A 17,864-nucleotide genomic window follows, 5' to 3' on the forward strand; every position below is an offset into this window, starting at 1 on the left:
CCGCGCGACCTTAACGCAGAAAAAAAAAGAAAAAAGAAAAAAAAATTAGTAATAGAAAAAAATTGTCCTAATCGTTGTTCACGCTTGTTGCAATCGTGGTTAACTTATGCTCCCTAAATCACATGGCCATTTTACCAAGGGAAACACAACTGAGACAAAGTCTCCCTGGGAAGAGTGTGGTTTTTACTTTTAACTGTCTGGTAACTTATTTTACCTCTGGGAAGTTTTCCAAGGTGAATCAGGGGATATGCCGTGAGCAGGATAATTATTTTATTATTCAACAAACTGTTAACGAAAAATATTTTTCAGCTGATACTGTGATTATGTGGCGCTTTGAAGGTCTCGGCAACCTACGTTTATCGTAGGATATCTCATCCTTGGAGACCCAGGGGCAGTTAGTGGGGGCGAAATGAAGGAATAAACCGGGCAGAAATCGTAGCGACGAAAGTTTTCAAGAACTCGTCGCTACGATTTCTGCCCGGTTTATTCCTTCGTTTCGCCCCACTAACTGCCCCTGGGTCTCCGAGGATGAGGATATCTGTATGTAAGGATGACGGATAATATGACTTTCTGACCATCTATTATGGTCACCGTGACAATTTATTGAATAATTAACAATTGACGAGGAGAGTACGAGGCGAGGAGGACACGCAGCGAGACGAGGTGAGAGAGAGACCCAGTGACCGACCGCAGGGCGCGACGCACGGCGAAGGTGGGAGACAAGAGGGAAGAACACAGCGAGCACGGGGGACCGGGGGGAGGAGGGGGGGCGCGGGGGGGGGGGCGGGGGGGGTGTAGGTGGACGGAGAAGGGAGGGGCGACGTGCTGTTAAATAGAAATGTAAATATCCTAATGCCATATTTTAAAATCAAAGCTAACCACTTAAGGGTCACAAACCCAGCAAGTAAGACTGGAGAAAAAAACTTAAAGTTTATTCTACAATGCGAAAGAAAAATTATATACATGTACATCGTTAATTGTATTTACAGATGTGTTTGTGTGTGCTATTCCTCTGTGCATTCTACAAGTGTGTATGAAAACAACCCTCTAGAATATGGTTGGCTCTAAATCTTGTTTTATTAATTCATTTTCAGTCGTCGTCATCGTCATCGTCGTCAACATCATCCATATCTTCCGCTGCTTCCATAGCTTCTTCTTGCGCCTTCTTGAGCGCCCTTTCCTCCTCCACTGTAGGGTCATCTACTTCCGTTACTTCGGGAACCACTGGGTACTCCTCCATAGCCGCTGGGGGTGGAGGTGGGGTGTAGTTATCCGCATCAAATTTGTGTCCCCATCCGACGTAGATGTTTTCAAATTTCCTTAACAAACGACAGTAATAAAAACAATTAAGACGTAAGCTACGCTTTTTTCACACAGTTCAATATCACGGGACGTTTGTGCCAGAAATGGAAAGAGCTTGATTAAATTAGTAAGGTTGAACTTGAAGTTAGCAAAGCTTGCCATTCACCGCCTTTTTCCTTTACCGTTGTTCGTTAGGCCCGTGGCGTGGTGGAGGGCGATGGGAGGCGGAGAACACATGACAGACGAGAGAGAAAGAGCAGAGAGAGAAAATGAACAACGGTGAATGGTGGAGATAGTTGACGTCAATGACAGAGGGCCAGTTCCCGGGGACATGAAGAAAGGGGTGAAAGAAGGGGGCGCAAGAAGGGGGCGCTAGGAAAGGGGCGCACAAACAACGAAGGGGGGCGCAGGAGGGGGGGGAGGAGGGCGCACGAACCATTACGGTATTAGATTCTTCACCTCCAGTTTTTTTTTTTTGCCACCCAAGTCAGTCAAGAGACAGGGTTGTGCAAACAGATTCGAACAGTGCAACCATGCATGTAACCTACCTATCTTTTGCAAAAGCGACCGCACCAGGCCACCTATTGGAACGCATGATAGCGAGGCCGTACTGAGGTAGTAACTCCGACGAGACATTGGGAGTCCAAGCAGGCATTCCGTTTACAGCTGTAACAATTAAAGAAAAAAAAAATCAAATTCCAGCTCTTTCCAACCAAGCCAACGAAAGTAACCACCAAAACATGAAATAAAAATTACATTACGCAGGCAAGAGTGTTCTGTACGCAACTTTATTGTAAAAGATACGACGAGGAATTTGATTGTCACACTCACGTTCATCTTCAGCAATGGAGGTTAATAACTGCGGCCCTGATTCTGGTTTTGGTTCTTCTACATCTTCTCTCTCTTCTTCCTCTTCTTCTTCTTCAAAATCGTCTTCTGGTTTTTCGACAGGGTTGTGCCAAACGCAGCGACCCTACCGCAGGTAAAACAAACAGGTTACAATAAAGATTATGGGGAGTGAAAGCCTTGAATTTTCTGAGATGTCCAAAAATTAATTTTTAGCGCCACGAATGCCAAAATAACCTTTCAGAAACGTCAGAAATATTATTTTCACTTCAAGGCGCTACGCAGGATTAATTACTCCTAGTTCCGGAACAGAATGCACCATCCGGAAAAAGAAGAAAACAAACCGTTGGATAATAACATTTGGAGATAAATTAATCGATTAATATCGAGAAGCGATTTTATTGTTCATTTTGGTGTAAGACAGGAGAGATGAACGTTTATTTATTTGGTTCACGATAGTATCGCTTTGAGGTATTCATCAGGCGATGAGGTCGATTGTTAGTGTGTCGCTATTTGCTGTAGCATGTTTGGTTCGCTGTTGTTGGTGCATTAAGTCTGTGCATTTCGATTCTCATTACTATTCTATAAGAATAGAATAATAGGTCCGATGTGTCGTTGATCGGGTGTTGTGCTTTAGCCGCTTTTTGATAAGGTAGGTATCCAAGCTTCAGAAGTCATCGATTGTCTATAATTTCATCGACTGATATCAATTACCATCGAGTATTATAGATGGCCGTCACTTCGCAATTGGAGCAAAATTTAAATAACGAGACGCTACTTATAAGCATGAACGTATTGAAGGTGTTGATAGCAATAAAACAGGGAAAAACTATTATTTAGAAAGTTTAAGGCGTAACATATTTACCCACCAGAAGATGGTTTTCCATGCTCTATAAGAAATTAATACAGGCTTGCGGTCTAGAAAAGCTGCAGGTGGATGCCCGAGCCATTAGGCATTCAGCCGTTTTACCTGCATTATTTTCTTATAGGACATAGGAAAACCATCTTCTAGTTGGTTTAGAATATTAATAGCATTAAAAAACGAGCAAAGAACTTACAAGACTCGCCGCCGCTTACGGTAGTTACAAACAAAGCATCGATCAAAAAGTGAAGGTTTATTTTTTTTTCTTTTCTTACCTGTGGTAATATATGCTGTACATGGTGCACCCAGTTATGAAGTGACGGATCAGCAAGCTCTCGCACACTAATCCCCTCAAAATCAACATTCAGCATATAGGAATCTCGCACTGTGAAAATGATTCAAATGACAATTAATTTGTGTCAGCTGATCTAGCAAACAAATGCGAGACAGTTTCTAACAGTAGGCTTTGTGATTATATTACATTTAAATGTGAATTAAAAAAAAAACATTTAATTTATAGTAGTATTAACTACAGCTTTTTTCTTAAGCTTTGAGTCTACTCTTATTGAGTAATTAGACTAATTATTTAAAGCCAAATAAGCCAAATTGAATAACTTTTTTAGCTTAAAATCCATTGCACATGGAACGTTCTTTCGGGAAACAAGGATCTTCACGACCTTGTAATATACCCGGAATATAAGCGTACACCAATGTTGTAAGTTAATAGTTGCACGTGTTAAGCCAACATGTTGCACAAAGTTGAACCCATTCTTCACGCAACAGCTTGTGGGAAAATACGTGCAACACTGCATTATAAGTTGAAAGAAATGTTGCCGCTGATATTGCTTGGGCTAAAAGAACACGCAAAAGTGTCAGGCGGGCACTCAGAACCAACGTCACGGACGCAAGTTTTACCTATGTAACTAACGAACCTTGCAATTTTTCTTCATTATTCAACTTGTCATATGATTCAGTCTAAAATTAGGGACTGACCGTTATTTTTTTTGGAGGGGGGGGGGGGGGATCAAAAAACCTGAAAATGTATAGATAGTAGATAGTCAGCTATTTAAGAGGAAATCCGCCAGGACTTCGAGTAGTTATTGGACAAAATTATGTACCAAAACTATTTACACCTGATTGCAAGCTTTTGTGTTACTGATTCAAATATCTTATCGAATGAAATCTTTTCTAACAATACCAAACATCGAAAACTAATTTCGAAGTTCCACTGAATTCCCATGAATCGCTTAAAAGATGTGAGCTTTTGCCCATAGCTTGTGAACTTTGAATATCATTTTCTCAGACTCTGATAAGAAATTGTTGTACCAGAATTATTTCCACCTTATTGCAAACGTTTTTGTTACTGCTTCAAATATCTTATCAAAAGAAATCTTTTCTAACAACACCAAACATCGAAAACAAATTTCGAAGTTCCGCTAAATTCCACTGAATCGCTTAAGACGAATTTCCAAAATGGCTACATGTGAGATTTTGCCTATACCTTGTGAACTTTGAAACTCATTTTCTCAGACTCTGATAAGAAATTGTTGTTGGTGTTATAACGGATAATTACTTACATCTTTACCTTTTATTAAGGGTAGGAAATAACGCAATAGGATTTAAATTATTCTGGTACTTGATTTTTGTCCAACTTTAATAAATATTACTCGACTTCCTAGTGGATTCCGTCTTAAACATCACGGTATCATTTGATTTGCCTTTTGCCTGACAACATAAACTTACTTTTGCCATTTGCTGTGTCCTTTTGGATAATCGCCTAAAACACTAGTGTTACGCAACACCAATTTATACCTACCGACCACTCGAAACGTAAGCTTGGGCTGCCTGTGCAAGGCGACGGTTGGAATTTACAGATGAAAATAGGTGGGGTAGTAGAAAAAAGTGGGTGGGGCAGCGACATGAAAATTTGGACCTATTCCACAGTTTGGTGAATTTTGTAGTAACAGTTGACCAACCAAGGGCACTGGCTAAAAAATAATGGTCCATCCCAAAAGAGTTATTCGGCACAGGTGTCAAATCGTTCATACTCTTGTTACCTTCTCCTTCCTCCTCTTCCTCTTCCTCCTCTTCAAACATGTAATATCCAGCAGGACTTATTTGGGCACCTGCTGAAATTCTTGCAATCTGCGCCCTCAGATAATTCATTTCATTTCCTGGAAATGGTGGATAGCTAACAATCTGTAAAAGTAACAAGATGCAATTTGTTTAGCCATGACATGGTAGCCATCCTGTATATGAAAAAATGTATTGAAATAAAAAAAAAACCTTAGGAACCAGTCATTATGGTTTGTGTGAAGCCATCAAGTTGAATAAGTAGGTACACTTACTCGAATGTTGCAGATAATCTTTACAAGATTTTGTTACATGTAAAGAGCTTTTGTCGTCTCAAAATGTCTGGATCAAAGACTGTCACTTTTATAGAGATTTTGGATAAACAATTAATCTTGAAATAAAAATAAGCAATAGCAGTTTCAATGAGTCACTTATCGCTTTTAAATTCGAGTTTCTAAAGGTAAAAAGTAACACCAAATATAAAAAAACGTGTGAAATACAATGTGGAATGTAGAGGATGTTAATTAGGTTAATAGTTTTTTAATAGTTTTGCTTTGAGTAGTGTCTTTGATAACTGGAGCATTTTGTAAATTAAGCATTTCAGCTTTCCACAACATTTGTTAAGAATGCTGAATAATTGTTCTCTGATTGTGAGCATTGCACAAGTGTTTTTAAAGAGCAGAGTACTTTTGTTCCTCAATGTGCTGAACAAAATCTCGACTTGTATAACCACATCACATAGATCACCTCTGAATTCATAAACAATGCATTGTTGATTATTTTGCATTGGAAAAAACTCCCTTGAACGACAACATGTTTTATAACTACATGAACTAAATTTATAACTACATGAACATAGATTCTACTGTATTCTTTTGATATATGACCCTGGGGTTTTGTCAATTGAATAGAGGAAGTATATAAGGAATGTCCCATGTCAGTGCATACACCAAAGTATGTTTAAAATTGAGAGCAAGTGCCTTGGAGTTATTTCATTCTCAACATCCTGTCCAAACGAGAATAAAGTGTCATTTTTGTTGACCTGAGACAAATGCAAGCCAAATTTACCACTGCATTTTCGTTACTTTATTGTAAAAACATCTGTTTTTTCCTCACTGTGAGAGACTGGGAGAAGTAGATTGAGTAAATCAAAGTGGCCAGGTATTCTGACATGCCTCCCCAAAATGACTTGACATTTGTTTTAAAACTTGTAATTTAAAACTGTCAGACAAAGCGTATGTATCATATAAAAAAAATTCCTTGGGCACATTATAGGTCCATCACTACATCTTGTATTCTAACTTTCACACTCTTTAGTCACTTTATGATCACGACAAGCCATGTAACCTCATGGCTCTTTCAAGCTGACCCCATCAATTTATCACAAAAGAGGTAAACAACATGTTGTAGCTGTCTAATTTCACTTATCAGCAAAAGTTTTCACTTGATTCGTATCTGATATCAAATGTATGTAAACTAGACATCTTACCGGAGCATCCAGCCTTCCAGTAAAGAATTTCTTGATACATCTAGCGGCTACTATTTGTGCAGGAGTTACAGCTGGAAGTTTTATCCATGGCTTACCAGCTTAAATAAAAAAAACATCAATCAGCCTATTATATTAACAGTGTACCAGATACATGTAAATTTAAACCACACAATACATGTATATTTGTCAACAAATAATTAATAAATAAATGACCTAATGACCCTACAGAATTTAAGCTCATCTGTCCAAAAATGCAGCCAAAAATACTATAAAATTATATGGATATGGATCAGAAGAAATTGTTAGCCAGAGCATTTTGATCCAATGTCACAAGAGGAGGGGGAGGGGGGGGGAGTGCAACAGACTGGTATTCCATCCAGTAGGAGTAGTTGCATACTGAGCTATAGCTTGCTTGTCATTAATCCCTAAGATTGGGATGGAGTTTACCTTAGAGAAGGTAATTTTAACAAATTCTAAAATGAAAAACATGGTAGTTATTAAAGAACCTACGTTCAGTTGTGACAAAGAAAGTTCTCTTGTTGTTGCCGGTTCTGTTCTCCTCTTTAGGAATAACTGGAGGAGGTTTCCAGTCTGGTTTAGGAGTATCATCTTCTTCACCACCTTCTTCATCTAAATGACCAGAAAATGAAATAAATTTAATTAACAACTATGAATTGACTGTTATAATTACTGCAGCTGTGATCCAGAATCTGCAGCACCATACCTTCATCTCCTTTGTCTTCTTCTTTTGCCTGATCATCACCTTCACCTTCACCCTGCTTCACAGTAACAAAACTAATTACCATACCAGCTTATTAGTATTGGTAATCAAATGGTGACAAGTGAAATTAAGAAATAATTTCACGCGCATTTTGTCGAAATGCTTATAATTTCCCGAGCCTTTAGGCTCGGGAAATTTTGACAAAAGCATTTTGACAAAATGCAAGTGAAATTATTTCCTAATTTCACGAGTATACCATTTGATTACATTTTAATATCATAGGTGACATATTACTCCTGCAATCGTAGGTTTTTGACTGGTAAATTGCATTGCGAACTCCGAGATTTGAAAAGTTGAAAGCATATATTTTGCTTAAGTTCGCAAGTTTTTAGTCTTTGAAGAAAACCTTTTAGAGATTCTTTTTGCTCTTGACTAAAAGTTTCAAAGATGAATCAACTGTCAACTATTTCTCACATTACCAGGGTATGTCCGTAGTTCGTCTTGAATGAGCTGAAAACGGTGCCCGTGTAAAACGCTCAAAAATCCGCTCGATGCCATTTATGTAATTGGCTTAAGTCTAGAAGTCATTTTGACCTTTTGAAATATAAAAAATCATCAAAAGTTTTATCACAGGCCAAGGCTAGCTGGCTAAGATGAAATTCAAGCGAAAATGTACAAAGTTTCAAACTTTGAAACATCTTTTATTATGGACGCCATCTTGCTGCTAACTACATTGCCATGGCAATTTTAATGTTAAAATTTCGCGCCAAAATTAAGGAGTAATTTGTCACCTATGATATTACTCTTGAAACAGTAACAAAACTAATCACCATACCAGCTTATTACATTGCAAAGGTTTGATGTTGCAGGAAAGTAAGTTGCTAATTTATTGAAAGAAAATTCTGACTAATGTTATTGCATGCTCGATTTCCAGCCACTTTAATTTTAGGGAAAATGACCTATGAAGAATGACCTATGAAGAATGAAGACTGGCCGGACTTGAGAGAGAGGCAGAAAATTGAGCCTACTGGTAACTTAAAAATAAATAAGTGTCAGAAGAAAATAATAAACTTAAGATGGTAAATTCTAAGCTCAGTAATAAATAATGAAGATGAAATTTTTCAACATGACATGAACGTGGGACAAAGAAAAAATCTGAGACCCCAATGGGAATCAACCCATGGCCTCAGAAGCATCTGGGGGATTTTAAAGCAGCATCTATAAAAAAACATTTAGAAATGATCATTACTGAACTTCATACACTGATTTACTTCGACTTTATCTTTAAGTCAATTCATTGTTGTCACAACAAAAATAATACAAAATTGACCATGTCATTTTATTTAATAACTCCAAAAGTATTTACAGCTATTAAGTCTCCAATATCTCATTTGAAAGGGCACAAAATGTGCTTTCTAGAAAAAATATAATCTCCTTCATGAATACTTAAAACGTTTCAAAAAAAATTTTGAATCACAAAAAATCAGTACAAATAAGTCACAAAATTTAGGCAAAACTGAAATAGTGCAAAAACGCTCCACTGGGTAAATTTTAAGGTCCAAGTAATCATTTTCCGTGTTCTAAGACAAAATTGCTCCCGAAAACCAGATAAAAAAATTCCAAAGAGGCAATTAATTATTATTTTTTTTTCTTACGTAAACAGAAGGATCGCATTTCAATTTCCATGGCAATGACTTATCAGAGCTCAAGTTACGTGCGGCTATCAAAGAATTATCAAAGAAATTGAGCTTTACATTCCCAAACTCTACAAATGACAAATTGTTTATGATAAAGGCGAGTTTCCAAACATAAAAAAACGACAATCCGAACGGTTTTTTGTCGCATTTTGCAGAACATGTGCTTATATCGCGAACAGACACAAACATGTGCGAAGCAAAATAAAAGATCATTTACCTCAATTTTTCGCTTCGAATTTCGAGCTTACTGTAACTTTGTTTGAGACTTGAAAAACCTTCTGGATAAACTTCCTCCTCAAACCATGTTCACCCACTTTTAAAAGCTGTTTAAGTTCGACTGATTCCGCCATGTTGGAATTTTGAAACAAATTCGGGTCACGCTTGGATCACGCTTGTGAAAAATTGGTCATGTAAGGCACATTTGAGTGTCCTGGCCCAAAATCGCTCTGTAATTGGCTAATCATATCAGTTTCCTGTTCTCCAAATTTGGAGGAAAACGGAAGTAAGGCAAATTGTCTAGGAATTTTCGTGCTATCGGTCCAAAAGGACCTGTAAATGGCCGTGCGTGACAAGAAATAGTTAAAGTTTAATTTAATGACGTTGACAAATGATTTTTCTGGGAGTTGAAAATTAACAGCCGCCATATTTGCATTGGGTCTATTAGTAAAGTTACTAGTAATAAGGAAAAGTTAGATGTATGGCAAAAACTAAAGCTTATATCTGGGAGGGTAATCATGATATAAGCAGGCCGATTAAGGCCTAGTACCTGAGAGGCACTTATAGTGAACTCTCTGTGCTGCTGGCAAATTTTGTGTAATACATGTAGCTGAACTCTTTGATTTAACATCAAATGTTATGATCAGTTTTGAGCACATACTTCTTCATCTTCTTCGTCCTCTTCCTCTTCGCCCTCTCTGTATTCTACTTCTGCTACGTAATAATTGGACTCTATTCCAAACACTTTACCTACAAAATTATTATTAATAACAACTCACTTTCAATTCATGAAATCTACCACAGTTGAGATATGAGTCTGACAGGTAGTATTGTTCCCTGTTGCTATACTGTCAGGGGTTAGAGCTATGCACAGTACTGGACACAATATCATCCCCTACAGCACTGTTTTCTATTGGTCAGCATCGTGAATACAGACTCTCAGACTGGCCAATTCTAAGTTTTTGAGCATGCACAGAGTGCTTATAATACTGGTTGTCAGCCAACCAGCTTTGCATGGAATATTAAACTCCTCACAGACCAGAAGTCTGTAAATCACAAACTTTGAAACTGCACTTGACAGAGCCCGGAAATCATATTATCCATACCCCCACAATGGAAATCAAGGTTATTTGGTTTGACCACCCCCCCCCCCTTCCCTACTCCTTCAAAAACACTTTTATACTTTCTTTTAAAATCGTTCACTTTGGAGGACCCCCCCCCCTCTCCTCAGAATTTCCAATGACTTTCTATGGGGGTGGACATGAATATTATCTATATCCTTACCCCAAAAACGGACCATTTGTAATGGCTTAGTATCCACTAGCTGCTTTAATGCAAGAAATAATCTAAACATTTCTTCACGACTCAGTCCAACTCCAGCTTGTTCAAAGTAAAAAGTTAAATTCATGAGATCAGGGAGAGGTGTTTCCACATCTTCTTCTGTTTCAGGTTCACCTCCTTCACCATCACCGTCTTTCTACATACAAAATAAGCACACCATTTGTTATCTAAAGCTTGAATATACTTACAATGTGACTACATCAGTACATGTTAGATGTTGTTGGCCACGAATGACCATCAAGAACATCCCAAACATATATTTATATCACCGTCGGAAACATCTCAAAACTAACGACCAAACCCCCCCCAAAGTGAAAATACAATGCGCAACAAAGTATTTTTGATGAAAAATCTATGTTGATTAAGATCACATATCTGAACAATTGTCACAGTTCTGATATCCTTTGTTTTAACTTGATGAAATATTCATGAGTTTGAGATCTCTTTGCAAGAACCACTTGCCTTTCACATCATACAGTAATCCTACTTGCCTAAATAATTTGGGGAAAAAACTCTCAACTTTCTCAGGAAACACTGAGATTCTTTGAAAACAAAATTGATTGTTTCTCTACCATGTCAAAAGTAGAAACAACCCTTTAGTGAGATGTTTATGTAATAAAAAAAGTTTAATTATGGATCTGCATGTAAAAAAAATGTTTAAAGTAAAAAATAAGAAAATGGTAGATATTTTGAAGGCTGCTGCCTGTTCCTCAGTGGTTCCTCATTTATGCTGTACGCTCATTAATGTTGTAGTTAACAAATGAGTGTCTGAAAGTTACTTGCACGCACTGACTGCAATAAAGTGTAACTGTATCAGTAGCTTACTTCAAACAACTTCTGGTGCACTTCAGCAACTTCTTTACTTTCCTTGTCATCATCAACTTCCTATCATTAAAAAAATACATTGTAAAAGATTTTAATTCACCCACAAGCACATGTAGAGCAGAGGCGATGAATGTCTTTTTTGTAGTGATGTTCATTTTACTGCCTAAATTAACGTGTAAATTGTTTGTATTAAACTAATTTTTGATGTATTAAATCGATTTATTATTCTACATGTACTATAATTGTGCTATTTTACCATATTAGGGCAAAACAATGCACAAAATTTGCCACATTATTACACTGCTATGAAAATTGCACTACACTGTAGAACAGGGCAAAAACAAGGACAGAGAAACTAATTAAATACGGACCTGCAAACTTAGTAAAAAAATGGAATAATAAATCCCTTATTCAATGACTTAACCCTAGATGCACCACGGGCCGATCTAAACGGCCCGTCGTTTAACACCTAGATGCGCCAAGGCCGATGTGATTGACCCATTATTGTAATGAGCAGTTTGATTGGTTACCAAGTCACAGGAAACACATTGGGCCAATTGGAATTGCTGTACTATTGATCGTTAGTTAACTTTAACAACCCTTCGTAATTTAAGTCGTGAAACCGACAGTCACCCAAGTTTATATGTTGAACCATTGAATAAGGTGTATGTATTAAACTATTTTTTTGTTTTCTTTTGTTATTTTGTAGTTCATGATGTCCGTGCCCCTCCGAAAATTATACTCAAACAATTGTATCCGCCTCAGGCACAGTGAACATTGATTCTAAACAGGACTTCATTTCAGTAAATACAATGTATTCACTTATTGCCTATGCCTTGCCTTGAGCGAGTAACTTTAAAATAATTGTCTATAATAAATTGAATCTCCCTAAATAATAAAATGAACCTCTGTAATACAGACACTAAAGGAACAGTGAAAAGTGTCTATATCAGAGAGCTTGAGGTGTCCGCATTATAAGGTCACCATGGTAACATCACTTTATGACTCCTTAGAAAGTTTGCAGTGTTCAGTAACTAAAACCAGACCCACACTCATCTTTTAACTATATACCTCTCAATTAAAATTTACAGTATTGAGACACTGTCTATCTGTAAAGTCCTACATTACATCTCAGCTACAATAATGATCTACAAGGTATTATGCTGCATGACTGTTAAAAAGTAATATAAAATACAATTCTTAGGTGGATAAAGTTTTGTCAACATTGTCAATGGGTTAAGTAGAAAACACTTAAACATTAAACTATAGCTTGTTTACAAGTGGTTATTCACCAATAATTATTTGCATGATAGAAACAAGAAAACAAGGAACTCATGCAATTCAATAATAATTGTACCAAGTGATCCACTAACAATACACAAACTTCCTTTACTATTGGAATTAAAGTTTGAATTGCACACATACCTCAGACTCTTCAGGCAAGTTTGCCCTTTTTATGTTTTTGCTAATATCTTCAAATATATCTGTTTTAACAAAAAGGATCAGTAACATACAAGGTTATTTTTTAAAAAAGAGAAGGTCTCACAACTGGAACAATGAACTCACATTGTACATTGCATAGTAATTAATACATTTTATGTAGTTATTAGACAGTGAGACAGCATTTTCAGCAATTGACAAGCAGCACATGTGCATGTATCATAGTTAAGTATATCACAGTAAGTATTTTTTCATTCTCATTGTTTTCTGCTATATTTTACTAACTTATGCGCATAGAAAACTCAGGCTTGTAGCTCTAATCGTTAATTATAATTTAGACTTTAAAAGTGATTTTTGTAATTTTGTGTATCTGATCTAGAAATTATAAATAGCTTCTTGTACATTATATTTAATTAATAAATAAACATACTAATCTTCATTTTTATCAAGGACCTACCAGTACAACTACAGTAACTGTTTTGATTAATATATCACTAAGCAGTCATTTTGTGTTAAATTCAAAGCATGTGAGTGAGTAGCTTGTGCAAGATGATGTTATCTTGTTTTGAACAAGCTACAGTAGGTAGGATAACATTAAAAATATTGGTTAAATTCTTCTGTTTCATAATTTATTGTTCAGTACTTTGGAAAACTAATCATTTAAATCTAATGAATTTCTTTAGTTTCTCTAAGAAATTTATAGCGTTGGCTGGAATTAAAGTAGCTCACTGTAAAAGTAAAAATGCTGTTGCCTGTGTAATATATGGTGTGGTTGAGTGGTTGAAGTTTATCCTTGGTTCAATCGGTATTTCTCTTTGCTCTGGTGTATGGTACCTTGTAATTAATATATGATTATCAAAAGAATATAAAACCTAAAAGTAAAATACCAAATTGCATAGATGCCAAGTCTCACGCTTTTGGCGTGAGACTCACTCTTTTTGGCCCAATCTCACGCAACCACGCCATTCAGACAAAATATCACGCTTTTTTTAAATACATTGTACTACAACTTGAGGAAAAAGTCTTATTAATTTAAATAAAGTTTTATACTTTCAGCTGTACTTTAGTAGAGATGAACGCTAATCGAGTAGGGAAGAGTTTAAACACAACAAACGCTTGCCCATTATGAAGGAAATTGCTTCTCTGCAACTTTAAATTTTTTTGGGGGGGAATAATTTTTCACTCCATACCCAGCCAAAAAACTTGGTATCTATGAAATTGTACCAAGGGTAAAATTCAACCACAACATATACAGCATTCATGTACAAAATCTTCATGTTTCCAAATATAGTACTTAAGCCGCTGGGGGGAGCATTGGCTGGGCAATTGAACTCAGCTGAGATTTTCTGTTCAAATGCCCAACCCCAGGGCATTTGTGGATGTTCAAAAGAATTACTAAACTTCAATAAAATGTTGTAAGAAAGTCCATTAAAATGGTCAAAAGTCCCCACTATGGGCAGATGATTGCTGTCAAATCCCACACCTATGCCAGCCCCAGCCCCCCCCCCCCACCCCAGCGGCCTAACATTGATATGTGCTTTACATGTTTCAACTCTGTATGAGTTTCTGCTTTTATATGATTGTTCTATAACGTGTCATTCTATAATATTAAAACACAATGTTTGTTTTGTTCACATGAGCAAAACTTTATGGCACCTTCAATTTGTCACCGCCTACTTTTCCATGACCCTCTCTATTCAGGGGCTCAAAAGTTGTGGCATTCCCATTTTCCACTGCTTATTCTGACAAGTTCCCAAGGTCATGTTTTTATCGCATTTTCAAGGAGTGAACATGCCTATACTCGAGAAATAACTTAAGTATGTGCTAAAAGCATGCCTATAAATTCAAGGAAAAAGCAAGGATTATTTGATGACTCCATGAATTCGGTGACACTTACCAATACAGTGATTCGGTCTTTCATCCAAGATTTTGCCTAGCACCTCACTTAGATGGTCATATCTGGATCAGAAAGGGTAAGGTAAGCGAAGCTTTAGCAGTCTTACTAAAGACTCAGTTATCTAACTTTTACAAATAAAGCTTTAATAAGCAAAGACGTCTGTGTTTAAAATTACGGCAGAATCACAGAATCAAGATGGTGGATACAGGCGCCATTGAGCTTAGTATTACGGAGATGTTTATACACATACTTACAGATTTTTGTTTGATGTCGCACTGGTTTTCAGTAGAAAAGCTTTGGCTTTTTCTATTTCTTCCTGCATTTCACATGCGAAGTAAGCCAGAAACTTAGGAGTAAATAAGTTATACGTTGTACCGATCACACAGTACCAATTGAAAATACTATGGCGGAAGTTCCCATGGTAACACAGCGACAGCAAGAATCACGCCGGAAAGAGCCTGGGGTTGAGCAAGCATCAGGGCTATCTCCTATATTCAATATGGCATCAAACAGGGGAGAAGTGATCGCAATTACAGGTGTTTCTACGGGCTTGGGTTGCTATAGATTACGAGAGTCCCTATTTTTTCGCGGAGTCCGTCGGTTGGGAATTTTTTTTTTAGTTTGTGGGGTTTTGGAAAAAATTTGGGGGGGGGGGGGGGGGGGGGGGGGGGGGGGAGAAAAAAAAATTTTTTTTTTTGGGTGCCTTGCTATGGTGAAATGGTTCACATCCAGGGGCCATGTAGTGTTAGGATGTGCAAGATCGGCACATAAGATAAGCCAGTTGAATGACGAGTGTTGTAAAGAGAACAAACCAAAGCAATTTTCCGTGGTTGATGTTGTGAACGAGTCAGAAGTGAAACGTTGGTCAGAAGATATTATTTCTGTCTTTGGAGCGCCGACTTTTCTCCTGAACAATGCTTCTGTCACCAACAATAATTCTTGTCTGTGGCAAATTTCTGCCGAGGAGTTTAACAGTGTTATTGATGTTAACATCAATGGTACCACAAATGTTATTCGCCATTTTGTCCCTGAGATGATCAAAGCTGGAAAGGGCGTGGTTGTTAATTTTAGTTCCGGTTGGGGGAGGAGCGTTTCTCCTCACGTGGCTCCTTATTGCGCTACTAAGTGGGCCATTGAAGGGCTTTCTAAAGCAATGGCCCTAGAGCTACCTGCACCCTTGACTTGTGTCCCTTTAAATCCTGGAGTTATCAACACACCCATGTTACAGACCTCTTTTGGAAAACAAGGTGCAGCAATGCATAAGACGCCAGAAGAATGGGCCCAGACTGCTTGTCCATTTATTTTATCCATAGACCGCTCTCAGAATGGCAGGAGCCTCACAGCTCCATAGTAACATGAACTGACTGCCTTCCCTATAGGGTCTATTTGTTATTGTTGATCCAGATTTCCTTGTTATTTGTCATCTGTACGAAACAGATGTCTGTATAAACAATTAACTTCATTTGACATGGTTACAGTTACAACTGTTTAAAACTTGAATTATAATAGGCTACTTTGTTATATCAAAATTCAGCTTGGTAGCGAGGCCTAAAAGACAAACAAAACAATGAATAAACATGCTTGTTAAATGTTTTTTGTTTCTGTCCTCTAGGCCTGGCTAGCAAGTTGAATTTTAATATATTAGGAGCTTATTGGCAGTGAACTGTTTTTGCCACTGATCAGGTTGCTGTCTTGTCGACACCCTGTATATGGTACATTTTATTACTAAAGGATCTTGGTATTTTTACAACTATACCACAATTCAATTATATTCCATTGCTTTGGCCTATTATCATTCAACATAAAATGTACAAAATTGGGACCCTTAACTCCAACGCAGCTTGAAAAGTTGGCTTTTACAAATTCATTTCACTGATTGTGGCGTATGTCTGATTGCGGTAAAGGCCAACTATGATTTTGATCAAAGATCTGCTTTTGAGGTGGATGCGAGTCAAAAGTGAAACAAAGCCAACTTTTCGGCCATGCAAGAGAATCGAAAGATAATATGATTAAAGGTGAAGCTCATCTGCAAAATGTTGTTAACTTCGGCAACTGAAAAGTTGTCTGGAATCATGAAGGCAGAGATAGCTCAAGTTTTGTTAAATATTCATTTGTCTTCTTTGTTTTGCATAATGGATAATAAGTCAATATTGAGGCCAGCTAGTGTAACTATAAATTGCACACAATGCATGCAGAAACAATGACGTTTTCCATTGTTTCCAGTCTTAAAGGACCCTAGTCAGCCACGCCTTTGTTTTTGTTTACATACGAGAATTTCGGTATTATATTTTTCGCAGAGCGTGTCTAAAGGAAAGAAATCACCGTGAAACTGCTGAAAGTAATTAAACAGACTTCTGGTGCAATAAGATTTCGCTTCGCCATACAGTTTTCATAATTTCGATGGCATCGAAAATGTCGGGGCTGAATAGGATCATTTAAGTTTAACTGATAAATTTCACTCTAAACAAACAAAAGAATGATAGAATAACTAGTCAAAAATAAGCACCGATAATTTTAAAAAGAACTTGTGTCAGTTTAAGACCTCAGTAAAGCAAACGCACAAGGATGGACGAGGGTTTCTTTTCAACATGCAAAATGTCCGAATTTAGATGGCAGCGAAAATGGCGGAGGCTGACTAGGATCCTTTAAATAATTTTTATAAAATTTGTCAAAAATAAACATATACTAAATAAAAGTAGCTGACAACTTCTGTAAAAGTTGCATCATCTTGTAGCATGACATCTGGTCTAAGCCTGCATGATATGCAATATACGATACTTCTCTTGAGCAACCAAGGTCTAAAGCGGTCTTATTAACACCGGCCAATTTTTATTGTCTAGATGTCTGATTACTGAATCTTATAGAACTCATCAAGTAAAATGCCTCTTTCGTTTATATTTTGCATTAGTCTTAACTGCTCAGGAGTATCTTGGTTTGTGATCTGTGCAGCGATTTATTGTTGAGTTATACTTGATTTCTGTTCGCATAACACTTATGCCTCTAGTTATTTCCCATTCCTATTCGGTTTTATTGATTGGTCAATCTCGTGATACAGAATTCACAACAGATCTTGTCCACTCTCTGTAATGACATTAAAGCAATGACATCATTGCTTAACTTGGCAATACATGTTGACAGTGGCAAGGGCCATGAAG

The 17,864-nt window shown here is 37.2% G+C and overlaps 2 protein-coding genes across 3 annotated transcripts; one reads left to right on the forward strand and one right to left on the reverse strand.

Annotated features, from left to right (window-relative positions):
- Window positions 1-915: 915 nt before the first annotated feature.
- On the reverse strand, window positions 916-15,125 carry LOC144650079 (radial spoke head protein 4 homolog A-like). Of its 2 annotated transcripts, none has more exons than XM_078509734.1 (14): window positions 14,964-15,125; window positions 14,710-14,771; window positions 12,798-12,856; window positions 11,373-11,432; window positions 10,491-10,683; window positions 9,868-9,956; window positions 7,297-7,348; window positions 7,083-7,202; window positions 6,573-6,670; window positions 5,068-5,209; window positions 3,286-3,395; window positions 2,134-2,275; window positions 1,851-1,968; window positions 916-1,319 (listed from the first exon to the last, which is right to left on the reverse strand). In XM_078509734.1, exons 1-14 carry the CDS (start codon window positions 15,029-15,031, stop codon window positions 1,091-1,093), a joined length of 1,542 nt encoding a protein of 513 aa, XP_078365860.1. In that variant the 5' UTR covers window positions 15,032-15,125; the 3' UTR covers window positions 916-1,090. The 2 variants fall into 2 exon arrangements, with proteins under 2 accessions (XP_078365860.1, XP_078365859.1); XM_078509733.1 differs by having other exon boundaries at window positions 7,297-7,351.
- An 83-nt stretch (window positions 15,126-15,208) lies between these two features.
- Window positions 15,209-16,480, forward strand: LOC144650113 (uncharacterized). Its single transcript, XM_078509773.1, has 2 exons — window positions 15,209-15,263; window positions 15,411-16,480. Exons 1-2 carry the CDS (start codon window positions 15,209-15,211, stop codon window positions 16,058-16,060), a joined length of 705 nt encoding a protein of 234 aa, XP_078365899.1. The 3' UTR covers window positions 16,061-16,480.
- The last annotated feature ends 1,384 nt before the right edge of the window (window positions 16,481-17,864 follow it).

This window comes from Oculina patagonica, chromosome 4, assembly GCF_052425735.1.
Source record: "Oculina patagonica isolate OP01 chromosome 4, crgOcupat, whole genome shotgun sequence".
NCBI classification, from domain to species: domain Eukaryota; kingdom Metazoa; phylum Cnidaria; class Anthozoa; order Scleractinia; family Oculinidae; genus Oculina; species Oculina patagonica.

What these genes read in the sequence shown, in the direction of transcription:
- LOC144650113 (XM_078509773.1), top strand. Translation starts at nt 15,209, where the DNA reads ATGGCATCAAACAGGGGAGAAGTGATCGCAATTACAGGTGTTTCTACG. An exon ending in AGGTGTTTCTACGGGCTTGG is followed by an intron (nt 15,264 to 15,410) that starts GTTGCTATAGAT and finishes TTTTTTTTGGGT; the next exon opens with GCCTTGCTATGGTGAAATGG.
- LOC144650079 (XM_078509733.1), bottom strand. Translation starts at nt 15,031, where the DNA reads ATGCAGGAAGAAATAGAAAAAGCCAAAGCTTTTCTACTGAAAACCAGT. An exon ending in AAGACCGAATCACTGTATTG is followed by an intron (nt 12,857 to 14,709) that starts GTAAGTGTCACC and finishes TTGTTAAAACAG; the next exon opens with ATATATTTGAAGATATTAGC. An exon ending in ACAAATGGTCCGTTTTTGGG is followed by an intron (nt 9,957 to 10,490) that starts GTAAGGATATAG and finishes ATAATTTTGTAG; the next exon opens with GTAAAGTGTTTGGAATAGAG.